At 37.4% G+C, this 10,640-nt stretch overlaps 1 protein-coding gene across 1 annotated transcript; it reads left to right on the forward strand.

Moving 5' to 3' along the window:
* Positions 1–4,462: 4,462 nt before the first annotated feature.
* Positions 4,463–7,697, forward strand: LOC131616846 (low affinity inorganic phosphate transporter 1-like). The gene is made up of 2 exons (XM_058888302.1): positions 4,463–4,631; positions 5,885–7,697. Exon 2 carries the CDS (start codon positions 5,915–5,917, stop codon positions 7,532–7,534), a length of 1,620 nt encoding a protein of 539 aa, XP_058744285.1. The 5' UTR covers positions 4,463–4,631; positions 5,885–5,914; the 3' UTR covers positions 7,535–7,697.
* Positions 7,698–10,640: the final 2,943 nt, after the last annotated feature.

A 10,640-nucleotide genomic window follows, 5' to 3' on the forward strand; every position in this document is an offset into this window, starting at 1 on the left:
AACCTAAAATATTCCTATCTGCCTCATTGAGTATCTGACTTGGACGTCATAGTCTATGCAGACACCACCCCAACATCGGCAAAAGAATTAGCGGAGAACTAGATATTGGAGTTCACTATCTCTCAAAGATAATCAAGTTTGATATCAATTTCTTTAGGTTCATATAGTGGATCAAGTAACAATATATTATGATCCTTACTTTGTCATACATGTCTTATATCTTGAACATGATTTTGAATTGTTGACTCTTCGCAGTTTATGTTTAGCCCGACTAATAATGCATGATCACCACTAGTTGAAAGTTATGTTTAATGCATTTAGATTGAATATGATGTTTTCTGAAAGACTCTATTTGTACTTGTATCAACGTCTTTGTTTTTGAACATCTTTTATATCAAAACCATATTTTTTGGTGTAGTATATTAATAATTGAAATTTCACCTTTTAAAAGTGAATAAGTGAGATCTCACATGTTCAAATTTGCGCTTCTACAATTGAATGTTGATACAGGACTACCACTTGAGCAGAGTTAACGAAATATATCAAAACATACTCTAATAAGTGACATTGAATTAAAATCATTTATGTCATAATATTATTAATCAATTGTAATTTAATTTGCAACAAGTTTTTAACTAATGATTATCATCTATTTATAAGGATTTCAACTTTTGGTGTTGTAAATTCATGTAGAAAATTTCTTTACCCACCTCCCTATGGGGGGTCACCCCCAGCGAAATTCCCAAACTACCCCTGCTTCGGAAATGAACTTCCGAAGCGCTTTTTTTTTTTAAAAAATATTTCCTTGATTCGGAAGTTCATCTCCGAAAACACCTCATGGGGGGTGCGTTCGGAGATGAACATCCGAAAACACCTCATGGGGGGTGAATTCGGAAGTTCATTTCCGAATTATGCAGAAACTGTGTTTTTTTTTAATGTTTTTTCTTAAACGCAACCGCATTTTAATTAAACGTTACCGGCAAATAAAATAAACAATAGATAGACTGAAAACACTAATATGATAAATAAACAAAAAAAAAATACTAATCCGATGAAAATAATATATACAAACCGAAACAAATAAAAATAGTGTGCTAAAGATACAATCCGGAAAACAAAAAATAAATAAACCCGACCACTACTGGGTGTGCCTAACCCTCTCACCCTGGGCCCTCCTCTGCCGCCTGTATGTCGCCGCACGGTCCGCATCAAGGACGATCATCTCCATCACCGCGACTGCCTCTAGACCGCCCCGCTCCACGATACCTCGATCCAACGCGTCCCGCCCAATCATCGATATCTGCTGACAGATCGGCATGAGATCAATGGCGTGATCATCCTCGGCCTGCTGGTTCTCCAGGATCTCCTCGTGTGCTGGCCTAGGAGCGCCGGGAACGTCGGGTCTCAAGAGAGGATGGGACACCCGGTAGAACCATGTGACGTACCCCTCCACACTGTGCCAGTCCTGGGTGACCCGCATGCGACGGTACTCCTCCGGTACCACATGATCCTCCCAATGCTCCCATATGGCAGTGAGCTGCACTCTGGTCACTGTGTCAGGAGCAGCCTCGAAGGGTGACCTGGGTATGATCTGCACGAATCCGAACTGACGCATGCACCGCTCCGGGAGATACCGAACCATGATTCCGGTCCCGCATGCCAACCAGCCTGAATATAGAGCAACCCCGTCGAAGGGGACAACCTGAGCGTAGTCGGCGAACGGCCTCCAGGTGACGTCGTCGTGCATCGTGCGGTCCAGGTACAGGCGGTATGGTCCCACCGCATCGTTCCCCCTCTGGAGAACGTATCTGGCGGCCCTGGGCATGGGGTCCACATACTCAGGATCGATGTGGAAGCCGTGGATGCGGGAGAAGTAGGAGATGATCCAGCTCTGAAACAGAAACAAGATAATGTATTAAAATTAAATACGAAACATAAATAAATAAATAAATACGAGAATGTGTTAAAATCAAACGTACCGTAAGCAGAGTGCAGGATCCGACCAGCTGCCCCGTCCTCTAGTTGGAGGCCTCATTCAGCTTCTGGTAGAGATATGCCAGAGTAGCTGCCCCCCAGTTCCACTGGTGAACGGTATCCAGGTCCATGAAATAGCGGAGGTAGGTCACGTCGACGTACCTGGCGCTCTTGTCCACAAAGCATGCAGCGCCCACCACATGCATGTACCAGCACCGGAGAGCGCAGCCGCGGTGATACTCTGTGAACAGCTCGTCACCCTCACCCTCAGCCTCGGCAGCCGCGTCCAGGTGGAACTCAAAATAGATCTTCAGTGTAGTGAACCGGACATGAGGCCCACAAGTCGTGGTGCACTCAAAGTGAGCAACCTCCTCCTCCATGCCCAGATAGAGCGTCATCCACTCAATGGCCTCCACCCTCTGGATCTTGGAGTGGGTCAACAGCGGCCCCCTAATAGGCAGGTGGAGAAGACACTAGACGTCATGCAAGGTGATCGTCATCTCCCCAACCGGCAGGTGGAAAGATGACGTCTCCTTGTGCCAGCGCTCCACAAATGCCCCCTGCATGCCGGTGCTGATGGTGGTGTACCCGGTCATGCAGAGCCCGCTAAGCCCTGAACCTCGCACATGGTCGTTAAACCACTGAGCTGCTGGTTTAAACAAACCGAAAATCTTCCTGGAGTGGTTCACCATTTTCAATGGCTCTCTCTCCTGTTACAAAAAAAAAAACAAATAAGCGAGAAATAAACGGTAAAATTATAAAAAATGGTGACAAATAAACAGCTAAGTTAAAAAAACTACCTCTCCCTCCCAGATCCGCCGAGCGACGTGATCCTGGTAGTGAATCAGCAGGGAAGTGTCAAAAGGCCCTCCCGGATAGCTATCCACCTCCTGCTCCTCCTGCTCCTCCTCCTCCCCGACTGGAGGGTCAACATCCGGTATGACCTCCTCCTCCTCCTCCTCCTCCTCCTCATCATCATCCTCCTCCTCTCGCTGGCGGGAAGAAGATACCCGAGCCAGCCTACTCCTATAGCCTGAAGGAGATGAACTCTCCACCAAGTCCTGTGTAACGCGCACACGGCGTCCCCGGCCCCGCCCGCGTGTCGACGCCAGCTGCGCCGCCGCCCGCTCGCGTCTAGTCGACGCAGTCTGGGACTCCCTGCCCTGTCTGATGCGTGCTGGCTGGTTGCCTGTCATGTTCCTGTAAACAATCGAAATTGAAATCGATTAATATGCGAGACAAATGAAAAAACAAAAAAAAATTGCACTTCTGATACAGTTCGGAAGTTCATTTCCGAAACTGGAATGGAGGTGTTTTCGGAAATGAACTTCCGAAACACCCCTGCGCAGAGCTTTTCTGCAACCTTCAATGGCAGACCCCAAAATCAAAATTCAAACCTATGTATACATATTCTAAACATCCTAAAAATCAGTATAAACCTAACCTAATACATTTTTTGCTATTTCTAAACACCCTAATATACATTTTAATCATAGATCTTAAAATCAAAATGCTTACCTATTGAATAGATTGGAGGGCTTTAGAATGTAATAGAGCAACTAGATGGAGCCTTTGAGGTAGCTTGGAACTGGTTTGCACAAAAATCTCTTTGGGGTTGAGTTTGAAGAAGATTAGGGTAAATGATTTGGGGGAGGGGGCCGTTTTGCTTAATCTGCAAAACGCGCAGTATTTCGGAAATGAACTTCCGAAATGCTGTTTTCGGAAATGAACTTCCGAAATAAGTCAAATTTTTTTTAAAAAAAAGGCGCTTTCGGAGATGCATCTCCGAAAACACCTTTTTCTTGCATTTCGGAAGTTCATTTCCGAAGTTAGGGGTAGTTTGGGTTTTTCACCAGAGGTGAACTAGAAGGTTGGGAGGTTGGTAAAGAAATTTTCTTCATGTATGTTAAACGTAACATCTATTACCATTGGCCCAATGCAGCATAAGTTCATTGGTCTCCCATTGTATATAAACCACAATACAAGAAAAAAAAAGATTTTATTCATAATTTACTCTACCACTTTATTCACATATTAATATGAAATGACTTAAAAATTGAAGTGTTAATCTTACAAATTAACTTACAGCGTGCATCATCCCATCAAAAATTTATACCAACAATTTTGATTCCTAAATGAAACATATTTTAATCTCATAAAAGAGTCATTTAATGATGTATGCACCTGACCTGAGGCACATGCCAAACATTTAATGAGCAGTTATCCATACACTCATAGTGAGTTTGATAATATCGCCAACAACTGTTACCAACCATGAATTTCCCTATATAATTTTAATCACAAACAAGATAAACCATCCTAAAGAAATTCACTAATTACAACTCCTACTTAACAATATAAAAAAATCAAAACAAAAAACAAAAATAAAAGAAGCCTTTAACTTACAGGGAAGCAAATAATTTGTGAAAGCGTTGACTTGAACATCTGAATTATATTAAAGTCTCGTGAATGGGTATATACCACATATTCTTTCATTGATTCTGGACTTTAGTGTCATTCTTTGAATGGCTATCTTAATACAATCTTTCTATATATATAGCTTCTGACCCTCTCTCTTCATTGTATCTCTCCATCCCAACATCACAACAAATGCTTCTCTCTCCTTAATCCACCAAATTGTAACTAACTAGCAGCAGGTGAACACACTTTCTCTCTCTAAATATATCTCTCTTGCTATACACTTTTTTTTGTTTCCTTAGTGGAAACTTATGTTGTTGTAGTCATGAAAAAGAGCTTCCATAGTGGAAGCCCCACTTTTTAGTTTTTGAGCAATTACAAGCTAGAATAAGAAGCACAAAGCACAAAACACAACTTTCTGCTTTTTTTTTTCTCAGATAATAATAATAATAATAATATACAAATCATAACTTTTTCACTGTTCAGAATCTGGGATCTCTCTTTTCTTCTAAATAATGATTTCATGATCCCAATTTCATGGCAAACAAACAAAACACAGATCCTTTATCTTTATCTTTTCAGTTCTTGGCTTAGTTTATGGCGATTTTCCATGAAAAACAACACATCCCTGAAATTACCAAATTAACCTCTGCTTCATTTTCTATATTTAGAATGAAATTCATTGGAAAATTATAGACTCAAAAATCTTAATATCTTTTGTGAACGGTCTGGAATGGAATTGATACGGTAGAGTCTTCCTCAATTAGAGTCAAATTCGTTATAATGAGCAAATAATTTAGAAAATTCAACTTTCTGCTTTCGTTGACCATGACAAAATCAACATCACCTTCATTTACTCTTTTCTTCTGCATGAGAAAATCAACATCAGCTGAATTCATTTTTTGTTTTTTAAATCTTAAAAATGATTAATTTCTTGCAAAAGTCTACTTTGCTCAATTTATTAATAATTTCTACTATAATTTTAGATCATTCCTTCTTTATTAGTAAAAATCTCAATTTTTTAGAGTACCTTAATTCAATCATTCTTTTATTTGAATTTTTATGAATTGACTTATTCAAACTTATCTATAGGATTAAATACTTATGAAACTATTTGGAAGAATTTATGAAAAAAAGATTATGAAGTTGTTTCCAACTAATTTCTATAAGCTCTCAAACTTACGAAAGTGTCTGACTCTATGTAGTATGGACACCTTTGGAAAAAGGGGTTTCTGTGTAGTGTGTTGATGTCAGAGTCGTGTTGGTGTCAGACATAAACATAGACATCAACATTTATAATTACATTAATTTATTCATTTTTTCAAATTATTATTGGTATGACTGTGTAAGTGTCTGTGTTGTGTGGGGTATATGTGTTTCATACTTTGACTTTATTTTAGCTTTTCATTAAAAACAGTTTATTCATAAGTGGTTAATAACTTGTTTATCCAAACAAAACTTATGTGGAAACTGATATATTTTTGTTGTGCAGTGAGCTTGTAATCAGGTAACAAATTTGGTGATGGCAGGACAACTAGGAGTGCTTAATGCACTCGATGTGGCCAAGACACAAATGTACCATTTCACAGCAATTGTGATTGCTGGAATGGGTTTTTTCACAGATGCATACGATCTCTTCTGCATTTCACTTGTGACAAAGTTGTTAGGAAGAATCTATTACACAGATTACACCAAACCGAAACCGGGTGTTCTTCCTCCCGGTGTTCAAGCCGGTGTAACCGGTGTCGCGCTAGTTGGCACTTTAGCAGGCCAACTATTCTTCGGTTGGCTTGGTGATAAATTGGGAAGGAAAAAGGTTTATGGTATGACCCTTATGCTTATGGTGGGTTGTTCACTTGCCTCAGGACTTTCCTTTGGAAATAGTCCAAAGAGTGTTATGGCAACACTTTGTTTCTTCAGGTTTTGGCTTGGTTTTGGAATTGGTGGTGATTACCCTCTTTCAGCTACAATTATGTCTGAATATGCTAACAAAAAGACGCGAGGCGCTTTCATCGCTGCAGTGTTTGCTATGCAGGGCTTCGGAATCATGGCTGGTGGAATATTTGCATTGATTGTAGCTACAGCGTTTGATCACAAATATAAAGTTCCTACTTATGAAGAAAACCCGGAAGCGTCGCTTGTGTTGCCCGCTTTTGATTTCGTTTGGCGTTTGATTTTAATGTTTGGTGCTGTTCCAGCCGCTCTTACCTATTACTGGCGTATGAAGATGCCCGAGACGGCTCGTTACACAGCACTCGTTGCTAAAAACGCGAAACAAGCCGCTTCTGATATGTCTAAGGTGTTACAAGTTGAACTTCAGGCTGAAGAGGCGAAAGTGCAGGAAATAGATGAGAACCAAAGCCAAAAGTTTGGCCTTTTTAGCAAGCAATTCGCCAAGCGCCACGGGATGCACTTGTTGGGAACAACAACTACTTGGTTTTTGTTGGACATTGCTTTCTACAGTCAGAATCTTTTCCAAAAAGACATTTTCACTGCCATTGGATGGATCCCTCCGGCGAAAGAAATGAATGCAATTCATGAACTTTACAGGATTGCAAGAGCACAAACACTTATAGCAATGTGCAGTACAGTTCCAGGTTACTGGTTCACCGTCGCGTTTATCGATTACATGGGCCGATTCGCGATCCAACTGATGGGTTTCTTCTTCATGACTGTTTTCATGTTTGCTCTAGCCATACCTTATGATCACTGGAAACAAAAAGATAACAGAATCGGGTTTGTCGTGATGTACTCGTTAACTTTCTTCTTTGCCAATTTCGGTCCAAATGCAACCACATTCGTTGTTCCGGCCGAGATTTTCCCGGCTAGGCTAAGATCAACTTGTCACGGTATCTCGGCTGCTGCTGGAAAAGCTGGAGCAATCGTTGGCGCATTTGGATTCTTATACGCGGCACAAAGTAAGAAAGCGTCTGAGACCGATACCGGTTACCCAACCGGTATTGGAATTAAGAACTCCCTCATCATGCTTGGTGTTGTTAACTTCTTTGGAATGGTATTCACCTTCTTAGTACCTGAACCAAATGGAAAATCACTGGAAGAAATGAGTGGTGAGAATGAAGATGATGGTGTTGAGGCTATTGAGATGGCAGGGCCAGGAACTGCTAGGACAGTACCTGTTTAATAATAATAATCTCTGTTCAAACAACTTCAAAGTTATTACTATTATTGTTACATGACAATTTTAGTTTTTTTTTCTTCTGCAAGATGCTTTATAATAATGATGTAGATACTACTATATTTGGTTTTGAGTTCTAATTTTATATCAGTTACAAAGTGTTAATGTATTTTTGCTCTTGTTTTTATTGTAATGATATTTATATAATCATGTTTATGGCCAAATATTTGACTGTTCTTTCTTTAATTTTCCTTCTTCTCTCATAAACTTCAAAACTATATGTTTGGTGCACAATGTAAAGGTGAGAAAACATAAGAAAAATGACTTTGAAGTTTCTCTTTAAAAACTTTTCTTTGTTTGGAACTTGGTAGAATTGAAAATATTCAAAGTAAATCCTAAAAATAAAGAAATAGATGAAGAAATGAAACAAACTTATATCCTAGTTAACCACGACAATTTGATAGTCATGTTCCGTGCTTTCACACTTAAATTGTTTTTTACTATAAACAAAATAGATTACAACCACTAACATTGTTCAGGACACAATAAATAAGATTTCTCACACAAAGCATCTGAGTTAACTAAACTTTTTTATCTTAAAGATATAAGCTTCAACTAAGTCCTTTGAGAAAATTATAAATTGAAGTAAAATTTTGTTTTAGTGTGAACAAGATAACTCTAAAAAAACTAATATAATACAAGTGTGTATCTTTTGACAAAAAGTATTTGATAGAACAATAATGCTATTTGTACACCAAAGTGTACACCTACACCGTATATACGGACGACACTGTTCATGTACGGACGGTACTATTCACCGTCCGTACATGAACAGTGAAATATTATATTAATTTTTTTTTACATTTTTTTTATGTTTTTTAAAAAAATATTTGACAATACCTGCGGATTTATTTCCGGATTTACCTACGGATTTGATAATACCTGCGGATTTTACTTGCGGATTTACCTACGAATTTGACAATACCTGCGAATTTATTTGCAGATTTACCTACGAATTTGACAATATCTGCGGATTTACTTGCGAATTTACCTACGAATTTAGGTAAATTCGCAGATAATTTTAAATGCAGGTAAATCCGGAAGTAAATCTGCAGGTATTGTCAAATATTTTTAAAAAAATATAAAAAAAATATATATTTTTTTAAAATAATATTTAAAAAAATAAATAAAAAACGTAAAAAAAAATATTAATATAATATTGCACTGTTCATGTACGGACGGTGAATAGTACCGCCCGTACATGAACAGTGTCGTCCGTACATACACCAATACGGTGTAGGTGTACACTTTAGTGTACACATAGCATTGCTGTTGATAGAATGGATTATTAGATCAGCCAGAGAAAGTAAGCGCCAATCCAGGGCATATGACAAAAAAAAAAGAAATTTGATGGCGGTTGCAAAAAATTCTAGCGAGGATCTATTTGTGTTAGGTTCGAGCACCAAATTCTAAGAAAGTTGTTGAGATCTCTTAGTATCAGGTATGAAAATCCATTATTCAACAAGGCGAGGAACTCTTTGGGTTAGATCCAAGCAGCAAAATCTTAGGAGGCGAAGATCTCTTTGTGTTAGATCTCAGCGGCATCAATTTCAAGGACAACGATCTCTTTGTTTTAGACCGAAGTTTCTTTTCAACAAGAGTGAAGATCTCTTTGTGTTAGATCCGAGCATCTTGTTCAACGGTGCGAAAATCTCTTTGGGTTAGATAAAGGTGTTCAAAACTAAACCAACCAAATAGAAAACTGCAAACCAAACCAAATTAAAACTGTAAAAAATCGTATTTGGTTCGGATTAGTTTGGGTCATCTTTTAACAAAACAGTACGGTTCGATTTGGTTTGTGGTTTGTATTTTGTAAACCGAATCAAACCGCATTATGTTAGAACCTAACTTTTACTTAACTCACATCCAACCCAAACTTAAACCTATTACACCTTAGCCTTATGATTACGAACAATTTTTTCATTCTTACACATATGATTTTAGTTCCGATCTTCTCAAATCTCTAATAGCATTATCACGCCTTCTACTACGCTAAAATTGCTATTTTGTATCGCTTAATTTAATAGCACTTTTAAAGAAAGTGCTATTAAAAATGAAAAAACACATCTATAATAGCACTTTATTGTCGGGCGCTATTATAGGATAGAAACAATGTGATTTTGATAGCACTTTATAAAAAAACGCTATTATTAAACTTCAATAAGATAGCGCTTTCTACAAAACGCTATTAATATTATACACTAAGATAGCACTTTTGTCAAATTGCTATTAATATTGTTCATTAAGATAGCACTTTTAGTAAATGCTATTATTGTACTATCCTATATTAACACTTATAGAAAAATGCTATTGTTTTTATAATATATAATTAATATATAAATAATTTAAAACACGTTCAGGGAGGGAATGCTACTCTTCATCTTCATGTACAAGAGAAGTTGCACTCCTAGTTGACCACAAAATATCAAATTTATTTTTGAAGATAAATACTATTTTTTTAATATATTGATTGAAGAGAGAAAAATTATTATTAAAAACCAAAAAATAAATGTTTATTTTACAATTCTTTATATAATTTTTTTACTGCTCTTAGACGAACACGAGTATTCTAGTTATTTGTTGAAAAACTATTTTAAGTTAAAAAAATATTGTAAAAAAATATTTACAAGTTAAAAAATCTTTCTTTAAAAATGAAGTTAAGATTGTTAGGTATTTTATATTTTTGTAACATAAAAGTTAATTTTAAAAAAGATATTTGACTTTAAAAAATTCTTATATAAAATTCTCAGTTAATTTAAAATTACCATTTAAATATATTATTATTATTATTAATATAAAGAATTACCTATTGTTTTATAATATATAATTAATAAAATAAAATTAATAAATTAAAAACCAAAACACGTTTTTTGGCGGAAACTTTTTATCTTGCCGCACAAAACGAGTTCGCTTCTCCACAAATCATCTTCGCCGTCATCTTTCAGTAACCCTAAGTTGGACAAGAAGAAGCTCGGAAGAAACACCATCGATTCACTACCGTCAACCATCGGTTCACCACTGTCAGCCATCGATTCACCACCCTTCCACCGCA

The sequence above is a fragment of the Vicia villosa genome, linkage group LG7 (assembly GCF_029867415.1).
Source record: "Vicia villosa cultivar HV-30 ecotype Madison, WI linkage group LG7, Vvil1.0, whole genome shotgun sequence".
In the NCBI taxonomy this organism is placed as follows: Eukaryota; Viridiplantae; Streptophyta; class Magnoliopsida; order Fabales; family Fabaceae; genus Vicia; species Vicia villosa.

Excerpts from the sequence above, each read along its gene's own strand:
- LOC131616846 (XM_058888302.1), top strand. The coding sequence starts at position 5,915 with ATGGCAGGACAACTAGGAGTGCTTAATGCACTCGATGTGGCCAAGACA.